Source organism: Rana temporaria, chromosome 5 (genome assembly GCF_905171775.1).
Source record: "Rana temporaria chromosome 5, aRanTem1.1, whole genome shotgun sequence".
Lineage (NCBI taxonomy): Eukaryota > Metazoa > Chordata > Amphibia > Anura > Ranidae > Rana > Rana temporaria.
Window position 1 is genome coordinate 140,465,615 of NC_053493.1, and position 19,068 is coordinate 140,484,682.

At 41.2% G+C, this 19,068-nt stretch overlaps 1 protein-coding gene across 3 annotated transcripts in view; it reads left to right on the forward strand.

The window, feature by feature from the left end:
* The window catches only part of BBS9 (Bardet-Biedl syndrome 9), a 514,138-nt gene that overhangs the window by 484,199 nt on the left and 10,871 nt on the right, over window positions 1-19,068 (forward strand). For all 3 annotated transcript variants that reach the window (XM_040353183.1, XM_040353182.1, XM_040353184.1), the window contains one exon: window positions 18,653-18,875. In XM_040353183.1, the coding sequence (XP_040209117.1) occupies window positions 18,653-18,875 (223 nt within the window). The remainder of the gene's footprint in view (window positions 1-18,652; window positions 18,876-19,068) is intronic.

A 19,068-nucleotide genomic window follows, 5' to 3' on the forward strand; every position in this document is an offset into this window, starting at 1 on the left:
AGAGTCAGTGATGATTTAGAGAGCCATGTCATCTGCTGGTGTTGGTCTACTGTATTTTATCAAGTCCAAGCCCTCTACCAAAAAATTCTTGTGCACTTCATGATTCCCTATGCTGACGAGCTTAATGCTGATTTCATTTTCCAGCAGGACTTGGCACCTGCCTACACTGCCAAAAGTACCAGTACCTGCTTAATGATCTTGGTATTACTTTGCTAGATTGGGTAGAAAACTCGCCTGACCTAAACCCCAAAGAGAATCTGTGGGGTATTGTCATGAGAAAGATGAGACACCAGACCCAACAATGCAGACGAGTTAAAGGCTGCAATGAAAGCAGCCTAGGCTTCCATAATATCACAGCAGTGCCACAAGCTGATCACCTCCATGCCACACCACATTGATGCAGTAATTCATGCAAAAGGAGCCCTGACCAAGTATTGAGTACATACTTTACTGTACATGGACATACGTTTCAGCAAGCCAATATTTCTGTATTAAAAATCCTTTTTATTGTAATATTATGATTTCTGAGATACTGAATTTGGGGTTTTCACTAGCTGTAAGCCATAATTATCAAAATGAAAAGAAAGAATTGCTTGAAATATATCACTCCGTGTGTAACGCATCTATATAAAATATATGAGTTTCACTTTTTAAATTGAATTGCTGAGATAAATTTACTTTTTGATGCTATTCTAATTTTATGATATGCACTATATGAATACGGACTAAATACTAATATTTCAGAAGAGCCTGGCACGATGAAGAGCATATTGTGTTTACACTGTGGCTGTTCCTTTTTTAAATGTTTGGCGTTCGTTATCATGGAATTTTTCTCCTTCACAGTATGACCATCCAGTACATAATTGGTAATTTGAGCACTTTTGGACATCCTATGTCTGGGTGGCTGAGGAAACCTTGTGCTTGCTCAGTGGAACCTGTAGCTAAGATAATGTTTAGACACACTAAAGGTGTAGCTCATCCTTAAAAGAAGTCACAACTTTAAAACCTAATGAACTTTGTGGCCACAAGGTTAATAAATGCACTATGCCTAGCATAACTGTCATAATGGTTGCTTTACTGTCTCATGTTCTGCAGAATTTCGGTATTTACAGAAGTGGCTTCCTCTCTTCCTTATGAGGAGTCCTGGGTGATGGATTCACTTTTTTTCCCACCATCAGATTTTGGGTTCTCCTTTAAACTTCAATAGACAATTTAGCAAGATAGAATTTACTTTTACAACATGCCAATTAATATTTAGTTAACTGCAATGTAAAAAATATTGGAATTGATTGCAGCCAGATAGTTGCTTCTATCTTCAGACCTGCTATAGAAAAATTATAGCTGTTTGCTTAGGTCCCATATATGCATACAATGCTTTTATATATACAGTACAACTTTTTTTTTTAAATGGTATTGCATTTTATGGACCAGTAGCAATGTGGCTACTTTAGTACAGTGATTTTTTTCCTGTAATGCCCCCTTTTAAATGCAATTTAAATTACATTGCCCCTACCCCAACTTGACACACTTTAGGATGTGGTCAGAGAACACGTACCTGTTAGGTCACCCGTGGCCAAGTGACAAGTGCACCCCGTTGGGGTCAGGGATGCACCACAGGGTAGTGAACCCTATAGCCGACTGCTGCTAGCAGGGAGGAAGCGTGAACCCAAGATCACCCAGGGCGTGGAGTCTAAGACCCAGCTTTGTGTTCACCAGAGCCTCTAGTGGTAAGGATGGCCTTGGCCACAACTGGATCCAGGTCACGACCCCCGGTATCCCCTAGGTCACACTCCGCAGGGAGAGAGGGGAAGCAGCCAGCAGGACAAACGGTGAGGATGGGTAGGCCGAGGTCAGGGCAACAGGCAGACAAGGAATAGTCAGGGACAAGCCAAAAACGGTACACAGGAAGATGATCGTAGCACACTGCAGACAGGAAACTTAGCAAACTACACTATTGAACAGCACTACAGACCTGTAGTGCAACAGTTAATATAGACTTCCTGTGATTGCCTGGGGGGGGGGGGCATACAGGAAGAGGAATTAACAAAAAAGGGAACCAAAACAGGGTCAGGCCTCTAATGAACAGATGGAAAAACAGGTAAGCTGCCAGACTATTGCATATCCATGACAGTACCAACCAAAGAACATCAGAGACTGTGAACATGCTACAGGAGACTGTATATATATATATATATATATATATATATATATATATATATATATATATATATATATACATTCTCTACAGTCTATATATCTATATAGATATATATAGAAAGATAGATACGTCTATCTATCTATAAATATATATATATATATATATATATATATATATATATATATATATATATATATATATATAGATCTATCTAGATATATATATATATATATATATATATATATATAGATCTATCTATATATATATATATATATATATATATATATATATATACACACATACAATAGGAGGTGGTCATAATCAGCTGAAATGCTACAGGAGGAAAATTATTAGCATGGAAAATATATACTGAAAGAAGCATAGAAACAAACAATTATGACATAATGAGTCTGCAGGCATGCTACCAGAAATGGTCAAAGGCTACACATATTCTATGGGAGATGGTTAGAGACTGCAGGCACATTACAAGAGTGAGATTGCGATAAAGAAAAATATTTGACGAAAAAGACATTTAAAAAAATAATATATGAACTTCAGTAAAGTAAAACCTGTGTTAGGTTTGTTGCCAAGATCAACCCCTTCTTTTTCACTTTAGTTACTCTGGGAAAATAAAACAAAAATGTAAATGGCCAATGGGGACAATGCCTCTTTTTGTCCTGTCTTGTACATGCTCCCTCAGTCACCTGCAACAGAAGCCCAGAATGTGGACACCTAAATCAATGCTAAAGTGTCATGCCTAGTACACACGATTGTTTTTCCCATCAGGAAAACTGCAGTGTTTTCCTTTGGCCGGGAAAACCGGTCGTGTGTATGCTCCTCAGCAGTTTTCCTGACAGAAAAACTGCGGGTTAAAAAATGAGAACATGTTCTCTTTTTTCTCACCCCGCGGATCGCAGCGTTTTTTTCCCCGCAGTTGTCCTATTGGAAACATTGCTAGGGAGCATACACACGGCCGGTTTTCCAGACCAAAGTTCTCCTGGCAGTTTTCCTGTTGGGAAAACCGGCCGTGTGTACAGGGGGAAAGCCTGTTCATGGTTCGTGTGTACTATGCATCAGATTAGAAATCCACATTGTCTACAACTTTGGGAGATAATCCCACTCTCTGCCCCGGCCTCTGGCCAGCTACACATCAATCTTTATGGTGCAATCTTCACCAAAGCTGCAGGCAGCGAGTACATGGGAATGTCTCACTTCAACACATCCAGCTGACCCTGTCATATCCTGCCGGGAGGTAACCCTACTTACATTAGCTCGAAGCACTGTAATGCCACAGTTTGACAACCACTGCTTTAGTGTAAACCTTTGTAAGACCATCAAAGTATCTGAATTTCCTGCATAAAACAGATATTAAAAACAATTACAATGGGTTAGTTGGATAAAGTTAAGGTGTAATCTTGCAACTTCAAATTCCTTTCATGGAATTTATAAGCCTTTAGTGTGTACAGCGCCACTTTGTACCCGCCGCTGGCCTGCAAACAAGATTATGTTAATGACATAAAATACAAAAGAAAAAAAGTATACCTAATATTCCCCAAGTCTATAAGAAATGTCATAAATGGTTGTAAATAGTTACTTATTGCTTGCTGCGACCACTCCAGCCTTCTTCTCATGTGGCTTATGATGTCACTCAGAACGCCTCCAGAGGAATTTACTGGTTCCTTACTAGTGGTTTGGCATGTACATTTCTTCACCTTATTATTGTTATGACAGTGCACACAGAGTTTTACAGCCAATGTGAAACCAGATAACCTTTCTTTTCATTTTTCTTTACCATTTTATGGTCTCCACTAAATGAATTTTAGCAGGTCACCCACAAAAAAGGTGTGATTTACCCCTGCAAGTGCCAATGGGGGCCTGCTATGGATTTCTGGAAATGTATAGCAGGCCCCTCCATTACTGACGTGAAAGCTGTACTCTTTTTTCTATATGTCTTGTAAAATGAAGCAGTTAAATTAATCCATCTGGCATAGTTTTTAAGCTAGAGTTTATAGTTAACGCCTGGCTTTGGACACTTGAAGCTTGGCCTTAGTTTATAGAATCATATGCTTTCTTTCTTTGTTTCCTTTTGGCACATTGTTTCTTCTGTCCACATTACTGTTGTGTTTTATCTTCATTTTACAACACCAGTTAAACTAGCATTCATTTTTTTTTTTTTCATTTGGAAATAAAAAGTAACACAGAAGTCTTTTTTTTTTAGTTTCTACGGAAACCTTCAACAATAGTGGCCATTTGTAAATCTAAAATTCACATTGCTGCCCATAAACTGTTTATTAAAAACCTTTACCAAAACTGAATTGAAATTTGAACGGAACAGAAAGTAATCTTTAACAGTGATAAAATATTTACTTATAAATGCTTACATTAAGATATAATATATCTAGAGCCAAGACATATTAGTTTTGTTGTGATTTTTGGACAGAGTAAGGCAAGGGTTAGGAACTCTGGCCCAGATTCACGTAGAATCGCGGCGGCGTAACTCATCGTAGATACGTTACACCGCCGCAAGTTTTCATCGCAAGTGCCTGATTCTCAAAGCACTTGCATGAAAACTTACGCTGGCGGCCTCCGGCGTAAGCCCGCGTAATTCAAAGGGGCATGTGCCATTTAAATTAGGCGCGCTCCCGCGCCGGACCTACTGCGCATGCTCCGTTTTGAAATTCCTGCCGTGCTTTGTGCAAAGTGACGTCATTTTTTCGAACGGCAACGTGCGTAGCGTACTTTCGTATTCCCGGTCTTACGCAAGAACAAAAAAATTTCAAATTTCGACGCGGGAACGACGGCCATACTTTATACAGCCCATACGTGGGCTGTGTAAAGTTAGGGCAGCAAAAACGACGACTAACTTTGCGACGGGAAACTAGACTAGCAGCGACGTAGCAAACGCGAAAAACCGTTGTGGATCGCCGTAACTACTAATTTGCATACCCGACGCTGGTTTACAACGCAAACTCCCCCCAGAGGCGGCCGAGGTATTGCATCCTAAGATCCGACAGTGTAATTCAATTACACCTGTCGGATCTTAGGGCTAACTATGCGTAACTGATTCTATGAATCAGTCGCATAGTTAGGAAGACCCTAAAACAGAGATACGACGGCGTATCAGGAGATACGCCGTCGTATCTCTTTTGTGAATCTGGGCCTCTATTGCTATGTACACACGACCGTTATTCAAGTCATGGAAAAAAATATGTTTTTCTCGACGTAATTCCTCTCAAGCCTGCCTTGCATACACACGATCGTGAAAAAAAATGCTGGAGCAAAGCGCAGTGACGTACAACATGTACGACGGCACTATAAAGGGGAAGTTCCATTCGAATGGCGCCACCCTTTGGGCTGCTTATGCTAATTTCCCTGTCTCATAGCTTGCTTCTGAGCATGTGTGTTTTTTTCCCCCTCGTTAAAGCGTATACACAACCTTTTTTCACCACGTGAAAAACTGCGAGAAAAAATAGAGCAGGTTCTAGATTTTTAACGGACATTTTTCGTATTGAGAAAAATGTGCTGGAGCCTACACACGACCATTTTTTTACGACCAATTACATTTTTTAAAATGTTCTCGTCATGAAAAACGGTCATGTGTACACGGCATATCAGATGGCAGATTAATCCTCTCTGTTTGATCTGGTGACCATCGTAAAAAAAAGTTTTGGTAAATCCAACAGTTGTCACAGGAGCTGGTGTTGGGGAATATCTTTCAATGGTTTCACTTCCAGGACTGAAAGTGAGGGGACATCTCACCAGTAGGTAAAAAAAAAAAAAACATTTCCTACGCTGTCTAAAAGTAGACAAAAAAGTTATATATATATATTTATACATATGAAAGCTTTTTGTTTTGTTGATTTTTCTCGAAATTAATATTAGTTTCTCCTTCGTGCATCCTTGTCCTACCACATACAATAATTATGTAGGCTTCAAAGATCTTTGGGCCAGATTCACAAAAGAGATACGACGGCATATCTCCTAATACGCCGTCTTATCTCTGTTTCTATCTATGCGACTGATTCATAGAATCGGTTACGCATAGATATCCATAAGATCCGACAGGTGTAATTGTTTTACACTGTCGGATCTTAGGATGCAGTACCGCGGCCGCCGATGGGGGGAGTTCACGTCGTAAACCAGCGTCGGGTATGCAAATTAGGAGTTACGGCGATCCACGACGGATTTTCGCGTTCGCTACGTCGCCGCTAGTCTAGTTTCCCGTCGCAAAGTTAGTCGTTGTTTTTGGTGCCTTAACTTTACACAGCAATCGTATTGCTGTATAAAGTATGGCCATCGTTCCCGCGTCGAAATTTAAAAATGAACGTCGTTTGCGTTAGCCGTCCGGGAATACGGAATCACGCTACGCGCGTCGCCGTTCGAAAAAATGATGTCACTGCGCGCAAAGCACGACGGGAATTGCGAAACGGAGCATGCGCAGTAGGTCCGGCGCGGGAGCGCGCCTAATTTAAATGGCACACGCCCATTTGAATTGGCCCGCCTTGCGCCGGACGTATTTACGATACACCGCCGCAAGTTTCCAGGTAAGTGCTTTGTGGATCGGGCACTAAAACTGGAAACTTGCGGCGGTGTATCGTAAACGGGTTACGTTACACGGCCGCAAATGTATGTGAATCTGGCCCCTTATTACCAAGTTCAAAATGAAAAATATTTTTTTCTTTACTTGAAGCAGCTGCTTTGACCTTATTTAACAGACTGACTAAATCATTAAACATTGCATGAACATTTATGTGCTTGAGAGATTCTGGCCTGCTTCGTGCACAAAGAAAAATATTTGAGAAACGTTTTTTTTTTTTTTACATCAAACAAGTGTTATTTTATAATTTTGAGGTTAAATCAAATTTTTGTACAGTTACTTTAATGTCACTTGAATAGAAAATACAGTCCACAGAAAATCTGGGATAGAATATGGGATGTAAAAAGAAAGCATTGCAGACATGTTTGGGTCAGTTGATCCTATTATACTTTATCCCTTTTGTGACCAGCAGTTACTGGTGCCTAGACCCCAAATTTGTCATTGTCAGTATGTGTCAGTTAACTTAACAACAACTTTCTTGTATCCAACTATATGGTATATAACTATCAGAAAGACACATTATTAAATAAATACAAAACTGCAGTTTGAAGGTGCCAGCTGTTGGCTGAAGGCTTCCCTTTTCATTCATGAGGCATCCAGCCTGCGTGTGATCACTAAGTCAGAGCCGACATATCACATGATTGGGAATCAGGGCTGCTGTTAGAAATCATGGGGCCCCATACAGTCTACCTGACAGGCCCCCGAAAGTGAGGACACAGATTTATCAGTTCCTTTCTCTGCAACCTCAGCTGCAAGTGGTTTTAAAGGAAAAATGCTTAAAGCATTCTATAAGCAGCAGCCCCCTAATAGTTACCTGAGCCCCATCTCAATCCAGTGATGTTGCACAAGAGCCTCAGCTGTCCAGCGACTCTGCCTCATTGGCTGAGACAGCAGTGGACACTGTTGGCTCAGTGACCCAAGAGAGAGAGGGCAGGGCTGAGCTGAATAGACACAGAACAGCCACTCAACTCAGGTCCTCTCATAGCAAGCTGCTTCCTCTAGGGATACTAGGCAGGAGGGAGGTGGTCAGGAGCACCAGTGGGGGACCCGAGAAGAGGAGGATCTGGGGGCTGCTCTGTGCAAAACCACTTCACAGAGCAGTAAGTATAACATGTTTGTTATTTTTAAACAAAAAAATACAATACTTTAATATCACTTTCAGGAAAGGAAGGGGCCAGAAAACGACATATTTACTGGACCCTTCCCCGGCCCCCCCCATCCTAAAACATTCATCTGTGTGCCTGCAGCAGCTGCCAGCAGGATAGGAGAGAAGGACAGCTAGCAGCGCTGCGAGGGAAAGGGGCACACAGGGTGGCCCGAACAGCAATTGGCATCTACTATAATCAATCCCCCTACAGTGCAGCCAGAGGGTGAAATACGAGGAGAAGCTGGCAGTGCTGCAGGGGAGGCAGAGGAGGATCGGGGTCTGCAATAAGACAGTACAGCTGGCCCTCCTACTCAGCAGGTGCCCGGGCCCCCCTTTTGAACTGATGGGGCCCAGGCCCAATACAAAAGGGCTGGCTGGTACTGCCTTATCAGTGGCCCTGATTAATCCCTATAGATGTTTTTTTTTAAAACATATGGATCTGTTGATCTCTTCTTGCCCCATGTACAATTGTTTATGATTGAAAAGTACCAAGAAAGCTGACAGAATCCCTATGAACCCAAAGTGTATTGATACATATAGTATATGCTGTTAACTGCCAGGTTTTCTAAAGTACCATAAAGCTACAGTTAGAGTGATAGAGAAGAAGAAAAGTGTTTTTGTTGTTCATAACAGACAGTTCCAGTGCGTTGAAAAAGTATTTATACTCCTTGAAATTTTACACATTTTTTCATGTTACAACCAAAAACATAGATGTTTATTTGTTTGGATTTTATGTGATAGACCAACACAAAGTGTCACATAATTATGAACTAGAAGGAAAATTATAAATGGTTCTTAACATTTTTTTACAAATAAATATCTGAAAAGTGTGGTGTGCATTTGTATTCAGCCCACTGTAGAACCACCTTTCACTGCAATTACAGCTGCAAGTCTTTTTGGGGATGTCTCTACCAGCTTTACACATCTAGAGAGTGAAATTTGTGCCTATTCTCCTTTGCAAAATATCTCAAGCTCTGTCAGATTGGATGGAGAGTGTCTGTGAACAGCAATTTTCAAGTTTTGCTACAGATTCTCAATTGGATTTAGGTCTGGATTTTGAGTGGGCCATTCTAACACATGAATATGCTTTGATCTAAACCATTCCATTGTAGCTCTGGCTGTATGTTTAGGGTCCCTGTCTTGCTGGAAGGAGAACCTCCGCCCCAGTCTCAAGTCTTTAGCAGACCCTAATGCCGCGTACACACGATCAGTCAAACCGATGAGAACGGTCTGATGGACCGTTTTCATTGGACCAAACCGATCGTGTGTGGGCCCCATCGGTTATTTATCCACAGGTTAAAAAAAAGCAATCTTGTTTTAAATGTAACCAATGGATACCTAACCGATAGGAAAAAAAAACGAACATTTGTAGGCACGTCCATCGGTTAAAAATCCATGCATTCTCAGAATCAAGTTGACGCATGCTTGGAAGCATTGAACTTAGTTTTTTTCAGCACGTCGTTGTGTTTAACGTCACCACGTTCTGACACAATCGTTTTTTTAACCGATGGTGTGTAGGCACGACTGACCATCAGTCAGCTTCATCTGTTAACCGATGAAAACGGTCCATCAGACCGTTTTTATCGGATGGACCGATCGTGTGTACAGGGCTTAACAGGGTTTCTTCTAAGATTGCCCTATATTTGGCTCCATCCATCTTCCCATCAACTCTGACCAGCTTCCCTGGTCCTGTTGAAGAAAAGCATCCCCACAACATGATGCTGCCACCACCATGTTTCATGGTGGGGATGGTGTGTTCAGGGTGATGTGCACTGCTAGATTTCTGCCACACATCGCATTTTGCTTTTGCTTTTTAGCCCAAAATTTTGGTCACATCTGACCAGAGCACCTTCTTCCACGTTTGCTGTGTCCTCCACATAGCTTCTCGCAAACTGGATTTCTTCTGGCTTTCTTCTTGCCTCTCTTCCATAAAGACCAAAATTTGTGGAGTGCACGACTAATAGTTGTCCTGTGGACAGATTCTCCCATCTGAGCTGTGGATCTCTATAGTTCCTCCAGTTACCATGGGCCACTTGGCTGCTTCTCTGATTATTGCTCTCCTTGCCCCGCCTGTCAGTGTAGGTGGATGGCCATGTCTTCCAGTTGTGCCAAACTTTTTCCATTTTCGGATGATGAATTAAACAGTGCTCCGTAAGATGTTTAAAGCTTGGGATATTTTTTTATAACCTAACCCTGATTTAAACTTGTCCACAACTTTATCCCTAACCTGTCTGGTGTGTTCCTTGGCCTTCATGATGTTCTCTGACAAACCTCTGAGGGCTTCACAGAACAGCTGTATTTATACGGAGCTTAAATTACACACAGGTGGACTCTATTTTCTAATTAGGTGACTTCTAACGGCAATTGGTTCCACTAGATTTTAGTTAGGGGTATCAGAGTAAAGAGGGCTGAATACAAATGCACCCCACACTTTTCAGATATTTATTTGTAAAAAAAAAATGAAAACCATTTACAGTTTAATTTTCTTTCCAGTTCACAATTATGTGCCACTTTGTGGTGGTCTGTTACATTAAATCCCAATAAAATACATTTCTGTTTTTGGTTGTAACATGACAAAATGTTGAAAATTTCAAGGGGTATGAATACTTTTTCAAGGCACTGTATATTTCAACTCTCATTTATAGCACACATAAAAAAGAATAATGACAGAAAGCCACTGGATGCTATGGGTTATGGAGACATACTTCCTTTCCTCCAGCTTTTTCACATCTGGCCTCAACTTTTAAACTACTCCAAATATAAACTAGTGAATGGCATTTTTCATAGACTTCGTTTTTTCCAGAATAGTGAAGGTGAATAAAGTTCCTTAGCCGTGAAGTAGATCATCACAGGCAAAAGCAATACATATTTCAAAATGTTTACACTTCAGGTATAATTACATGGGTATATTTTTACTCCATAAAAATGAATTTACTGCTTTACCATATGAACAAAAAATGCCTGCATTTGCCTTGAGAAATCTAACATCATATGAAATAGCAGGGTTTATAGTTCGGTCTGTGTGAGGTGACTTTTTTTGCTTGTAATTAAACTGTATATGGTGATGTTTATACTGCTACTTACATTATATTAATAAAATCATATGAATTTTTGGAATAGAACCTAAAATAATGCTTAATGTAGGTGGTCTTTTTCTGCTGCATTGCACTTCATAATGGTCACCCATATGGTGGTAGGCCACAAGCAAGGGACTTTTTATCATCTTCCTTGATTTTGCATAAGCTGTTTCTGCATCACATTGGTCATTTGGCTCTTATGTATTTGGTAAATGTATTACACATCCACTCCTCAGTCCCATAACTTTTTTCTTTTTGGTAGAGAACTAAAAACAGCTGTAAGGACAGCCCAGTATAACCCCTCTCACTCCCAGCATGCCTCCATATTTTGTTAGTCTCCTAGGAAAATGTACTTCTCTCTTCTGACAGAAGAACATTTTGGGCTAGATTCAGGTAGGGGTGCGCATTGTTACGTCGGCGCAGCGTATCGTATTTACGATACGCCGCCGTAAGTTAGAGAGGCAAGTGCTGTATTCGCAAAGCACTTGCCTTCTAAGTTACGGCGGCGTAGTGTAAATGGGGCTGGCGTAAGCGCGCGTAATTCAAATGAGGATGAGGGGGCGTGTTTTATGTTAATTCTTGGTGACACGACATGATTGACGTTTTTCCCGTCCGTGGAATTTCCCAGTGTGCATTGCTCCAAAGTACGCCGCAAGGACGTCATTGGTTTCGACGTGAACGTAAATTACGTCCAGCCCTATTCGCGAACGACTCGCGAAAATTCAAAATTCGACGCGGCAACGACGTCCATACTTAACATTGCGTGCGCCCCATAATAGCAGGAGCAACCTTCCGCCGAAAAAGCCTAATGTAAACGACGTAAAAAAAATAGCGCCGGGCATACGTAAATTTGTGAATCAGCGTATCTAGGTCATTTGCATATTCTACGCCGAAAATGACGGAAGCGCCACCTAGCGGCCAGCTTAAATATGCACCCTAAGATACGACGGTGTAAGAGACTTACGCCAGTCGCATCTTAGGCTAATGTCGGCGTATCTTGCTTTCTGAATACAGAAAGAAGATACGCCGGCGCAGCTTTGAATTTACGCGGCGTATCTATAGATACGCCGGCGTAATTCAATGCTGAATCTAGCCCTAAATTTATATAATTTTCGGGTTACAACACATTTGTAAGCTTCTGCAATCACTGGTGTTCATTTTTGCAGCTTCTGAATTCTAAATCCTAGGCTTAGCCCTTGAGACTGCATCCTGACCCTGCTCTGAAGAAGAAGTGGGGACGGCCTCAAATGTGCTTTCTGGGCACTGGACTCTGCCTTAGGCACTTATCTAGGCATTCTGGGTGTAGCAAGCTGGGTTGGCTACAAAGTGGTTTACAAGTTCAAGGCCACGGTCCACCAATCCTGGGAATCCCTGTCTTTGAAGGCTCCTTAGGAAGTATCCCACTTGGAGAGCAAAGACCTCTGGGTGCGGAATGTGAATTGTATCTGTCCTATCAGCCTTGTGGGGACTGCAGGAATTCTTAGGACCACCACTGCGGTAAGGGCTTTGACTTTTGTGAGCCTTGATTTGCTGTTCCCGTAAAGGGTTAATCTTAGGAGTGCCGGCTGTGACAATTTTCTGTCACAGTCTAGCAGTGAGAGAAAACCAGCTTGCTCTCTTTCATTATCTGCTCAGCTACTCCAGCACTATGGGCCAGATTCAGGTACAATTGCGCCCGTGTAACGTAAGCCATTTACGTTACACCGCCGCAAGTTTTCAGTTTTAGTGCCCGATCCACAAAGCACTTACCTGGAAACTTGCGGCGGTGTATCATAAATACGTCCGGCACAAGGCGGTCCAAATCAAATGGGCGGGTACAATTTAAATTAGGCGCGCTCCCGCGCCGGACCTACTGCGCATGCTCCGTTTCTAAATTCCCGCCGTGCTTTGCGCGAACTGACGTCATTTTTGCGATCGGCGACGTGCGTAGCGTACTTCCGTATTCCCGGACGTGTTACGCAAACGACGTGAAATTTTAAATTTCGACACGGGAACGACGGCCATACTTTAGACAGCAATACGTTTGCTGTCTAAAGTTAAGGCACCCAAAACGACGACTAACTTTGCGATGGGAAACTAGACTAGCGGCGACGTAGCGAACGCGAAAAACCGTCGTGGATCGCCGTAACTCCTAATTTGCATACCCGACGCTGGTTAACGACGCAAACTCCCCTCAGTGGCGGCCGCGGTACTGCATCCTAAGATCCGACAGTGTAAAACAATTACACCTGTCGGATCTTAGGGATATCTATGCGTAACTGGTTCTATGAATCAGTCGCTTAGATACTCTGAGAGATACGACGGAGTATCTGAGATACTCCGTCGTATCTCCTTTATGAATCTGGGCCTATGAACTTCCAGGCCATAATCATGCACTTTTCTGCCTGCAGTGACAGATGGCATTCATTTTTTCTGCTATGGCATTGTCTCGAGAATTCCCCTTGTGTAAATCCCTCACTTCTATTGTATGCTTTCTATGGTGGTTGCTTGTGGGTCTTGCCAGCTTACAATCGGTTAGCATCTCAAAGAGGGATTTCAGTGCACCCCCTAGAGTCCTGACACCGAAATCTCTGTACCACTATTTACAGCCTGAGTCTCTACTTTCCTAAGAGGCTTCTATAACCCCCTCTTATTTCTAATTAGGAGAGGAGTTTTCTGCTACAATGCATGACCTTATGGGGAAAATATCAGCCACGTGGGGTATCTTAGAGTGCATGGGCCACAAGCAGGTACCCACACACCAATGTTCTGCAGAGCTTCAGTGCAATAAATACTTCCTGTATATTCTTTTTGATGGAAATCAATATTTTGACAAATTCCTGCACACTTTTATCAAGGGGCTTATTTGGGGTCAAAGTACCCAGTTGGAAAATCTTTGGATTTATCCTGGGAGTCTAGTTCTTGTGCTTTCAGTTTTGTCTTCCGTTTTTTAGTTTTGTAGCTAACTGAATGTATTTGCCTCTCAATACAGCCTTGTGGGCTCTTTTATACTGTCAAATTAGACCCTGTCACACTGTCAAGCTTTGGGAATTTGGCCGAGAGAGTTGTTTAACTGCCTGGAGGGATCTACCATATTTATCAGCGTATAACACGCACCCTAACTTTAAGAGGGAAGTTTCAGGAAAAAAACTTTCCACAACCCCCTGCGTATAACACGCTGGCACAGTTTACCCTCTATATTTAGGGTAAAAAAGTGAGTATTATACGCCAATAAATACAGTATTTTTTCATTCGTATGAAAGCAAAAGATATAATGGCCATGCTATGATCTATTTAGGACACTTCCTTTCTTTGAACAGAAAGAATTGTGGATAGTGTAACATGGGAGGCCAAAATACACAGCGAGTAAAATAAGTATTGAACACATCACCATTTTTCTAGGTATGTATATTTTCAAAAGTGCTATTAACATGAAATTTTCACCACACATCAGTAACAACCCATGCATTTCATACATAGAAAGTAACCAAAACAAATAAGTTCAAAAATTAAGTTACCGGTATGTGTGATAAAATGTAATGACACAGGGGAAAAGTATTGAACACTTGAAGAAAGGGAGGTGCAAAAAAGGCATGGAAAGCCAAGACACTGAATGCTGAAATCTTTTAGTAATTAGAAAACAATCATGCCCCTTGTCAGTGCAAATTAATATCAGCTGGTTCAGTCTCAACTGATGGCCTATAAAAGTGTGTCACACAAGAAACATCTCATGATGGGTAAAAGCAAAGAGCTCTCTCAAGACTTTAGCAAACGTATTGTTGCAAAATATACTGATGGCATTGGTTACAGAAGGAGTTCTAAACTTCTGAATGTTCCAGTGAGCACTGTTGGGGCCATAATCTGGAAATTAAAAGAACATAATTTCACCTTAAACTGGCAACAACCAGGTGTTCCTCGCAAGATTTCTGACAGAGGAGTGAAAAGAATTATCAGAAGAGTTGTTCAAGAGCCAAGGACCACTTGTGAAGAGTTTCAGCACGACCTGGTGCAGATACAATTGTTTCAAAGAAAACAATAAGTAATGCACTCAACCGCCATAGCCATATGTATGCATGCTCACTACGCAAGACCACATTGCTGAAGAAAAAGCATGTTGAAGCTTGTTTAAAGTTTGCTGCAAAACATTTAGACAAGCCTGGGAGATACTGGGAGAATATAATCTGGTCAGATGAGACCAAAATGTAACTCTCTGGATGCAATAATACACACCATGTTTAGAGGTCAAATCACCCCCAAAAACACCATACCAACAGTTAAGTTTGGAGGTGGGAACATCATGGTGTGATGCTGTTTTTCAGCATATGGTATTAGCAAACTTCATATCATTGAAAGAATTAATGTAAAAATTTACCAAGACATTCCTGATAAAAATCTGATGCCATTTACCAGGATGATGAAGATAAAACGAGGGTAGACATTTCATCAAGACAATGATTCCAAACACAATGCCAAGGAAACTCTCAATTGGTTTTAAAAAAGAAAATATAGCTGCTAGAATGGCCCAAACAAGACCAGAGTTTATAGAAGAGGCCCACAGAACCTTCAAGATCTAAAGACTGTGTTGGAAATTAAAGTGTTACTAAACCCAATAATATGAAAATAGTTTACACCCCCCCCACACACACACAGAGTACCCACGGCTTATAAATCTTCTTAGAACATTAAAATACTGCCACTGTATACCTCTTTGGATGATTAGTATACCACGATTACATGATAAACTGTAGAGTTTCTCCAGTGCTAAGAGTTCAGGAAGGAGGAGATCAGCCTGTGTGATGTCAATATCATGTGAGGTGGTTATCTCCGAGAACAAGCAACTGTTCTCTCCAGCATAAAAGACACAACTGAGCATGTGCAGGTCGGCTTCTCTGCCTGTGTTAGCTGGCCTTCCCCATATAGACAGTGCAGGAGGGGGAGGATACAGAATAAAACAACCTTTTTTTTCACGATGCAGAGGATTAACCCTATAAGTTCCACAGTAAGTATAACAAGCATGATATGCTGCATATACAGACTAATTTTACTGTTGTGGGTTTAGTAACACTTTAATCTTAACTCGGTGAGAGCAGTTTGATAATGTTTGGTGCCACTCAAAGTAGAGGTGAAAGAATATCCCTGTGTCACAAAACATGTAGTGGCAGCTTGTCCTAATACCAATCCAGGGTATGCTATGACTAAGCCCCGGTGGGTGTGACAAAATGCATCAGGGTGTGTGGTTCCTTTCCTCTTTACATTCAGTAAGAGAGCAGTTTAGTTGTGTGAAATTAAGTGGTTTAACCCAGGTTAATGGAGCTACAGGGACTAGATGTAGGGTGTGCGCACCTTCTCTCTGAACTTTTGGATAACTGGCAGCAACAATGAACAGCACAATACAATGTCTTCATTTATAATACCTCAATACAAGATCAGCAAGGAATATCTGGTAATACCTATTTTCTATAATGCCAAGAGACTTCCCAAGCAAACTTATAATTCTCCAGTGACGAAGACCTGAAGGTCAGGGCCGCTGGGTAAGCAAAACTTGTTAGACAAACGAGCAGAAACATACACATATGAAGAATAAAATGTCCTGAGCAGCGTCATCATTTGAATTGGAGCCTTAGATAAAAGAAAAACAAGGCACTAGTGCACATTTACAAGAGAAGGAGCTTGAGCCCAAAGTGCTGGCTTAAATACAAGGCATTACATTATCACAGTAACAGGAAAATGCAGTCGAATGTGGTATTATGGAGAGAGTGTGGCACATCTGGCAGTATTGAATCAGAATTAAAGCATCTATAATTTATCCAGCTATGATAAGTAATATATGTGATATAACCATAGTATGAAGGGTCATGATCTCTTAAAAGCTAAAGTGCGGAGATGACAAAAATGTTATCTTAAAGCAGGGTGTGCCCCCATGTCCCGTTGAAAGCTAAAAGAGTTTGCCCCAGTTATCAATTTCAGTAACTAGCAAATTTGTTAAACAGAGAAGTTGAAGTAGATCTGTAACATGAGGACTTCAAGACCTAATAATGTCCTGCCAGCTCGGGACACAAATAGATGATCCGAGCAAATTTGCAAGTAGCCATATGCTTACTTAAAAGGGTAATAAACTGTACCAGAGCACCACAAACTGAAACCCCCCATTCAATTCAATTTTAATATTCAAACTCATCTATCCATTCATGTTTCCAGGCTTTATTTTGTTGAGAAGCATTTCTAGCCGCTACCATCTTGAGTAATATATATATATATATATATATATATATATATATATATATATATATATATATATATATATATATACACCTTCCTAATTATTTACTAATGCTAGCAGGATAAGGATTAAAAAGTGTTATTGTTGAATGAGAGAGTTTACTTTCATTTAAAGGTCACCCCAGCATGCCCCCTCAAGTGCACAGGTGGGTGAGAGGGTATCACCAGCAAAGCTGTTGTGCTAGCTGGATGGCTAAAAGTTAACACTGCAAAGTACTTATCTGGTACATCCTGTTGTGGTAAAACAGGTAGCATGGCCCTGATTGTAAAGCTGGTAAGTAGGGATGAGCTCCAGCGTGTTCGCACACTCCACGTGCAGAGCCCGCCAGGAAGTCGGCACAGCGCTGCACTAATCACAGGCAGGGAGACATTGTCCCGGGGGATGGCTGCAGAGATCCGGAAATGTCTCACTGCCTGTGATTAGCGTAGTGGTGACTTCCTGGCGAGCTCTGCACGCGGACTTTGCAAACATGCCGGAGCTCATGCCTACTGGTAAGAGGGACAATGTCCTTCAGCATATGCTGTTCGAACAATGCTGGATGGTGAAGAATCCATATATAGCCTAGCATATTTGGAAGAAGCACCATGGCTAAAGGTAATTGTTGGACTGTATTCTCTTGGCTGGTATTGTGGTTGAGAGCAGTGAATGAGCAGAGCATGGATGCAATGTTTCAAGGCAAAGCACTGTTAGGTGGCTCTGCATTTCTTCATGTGATGTTCCTATGCATTTGCCTCTAAAATTGAAGGTGAGGCAGAAGGGAAAGATTCATCTATATACAAGTTGGTTCTGTTCCAGGACCTGGAGCACAGGCTTCATTGTTAGTGATGGTTGAAGGTTACAGATCTCCAAAAGTTTGGTAAGAGTGTCTTTGAAAGCATAACTTCTGTTGCTCACCTGCTATTGGAAGCATTCATTTTTTTATACGAAAGTATAGGAGCTTTACAACTAAGGCCCTGGGAAGTGTGTGTGTGTGTGTGTGGGGGGGGGGGATGCACTATCCCAGCATCTTCTGAAATATGCCCTTTGGACCATCTCATTGTCCAATTGTTCAAAGGGAAATAGACAGAACCAGAATCTGTATTCAGGAGAACCTCTGATGTGTAAATGAGATAATCTAGAGCGTTTTTTAGCATCTTTGATTTTGGCCAGAAAAAAGTTGATTTTCATCCCTAAGTCACATTGTTCTTACGGGCATTGAGATTTGGTGTCTCCCCGGAGAGTTTAAAATGTCTTTTGTCATTAGGTATGTTCATAATTTGCTTGTATTGTTTATGTGGACTGAATAAAAATGGTTTATTTTCTAAGTATGTAATGTATAATATATCAATATAGCTTTATATTTCAAAAATAATATGCTTTTGAATTTCCAATTTATAATGACACCGTTGTGTTTTCTTCCTCCCCTTTCCTGTAGGGTTGGGAGGAGACTGTGGATGCAGCACTGTCTCATCTTTTAAGGACATGTCTGTCCAAAAGCTCTAAAGAACAGGCTCTAAACCTCACTAGCCAACTCAGCATCCCAAAAGATACTACTAGGCTGAAGAAACACATCACTTTGCTGTGCGACAGGCTGGCCAAAGGTGGTAGGTTGTCATTAAGTGCGGACTCTGGATCTCAACAAGCCATTGTAATGCCAGGTAATACATGATTAATACATGTGACTGTGAAGATTTGTAAAATTCACGAATGCCAAGTGGAATTAACGCAAATTCAAATCAAAACTATATTACTGAAATTGAATGTTAAATGTTTATTATAGGCAGACTGTCAGTTGGCCCTTTTCTTTTACATTTATGTATGTATTTATTTTTAAAACTTGTACTTTAGCTA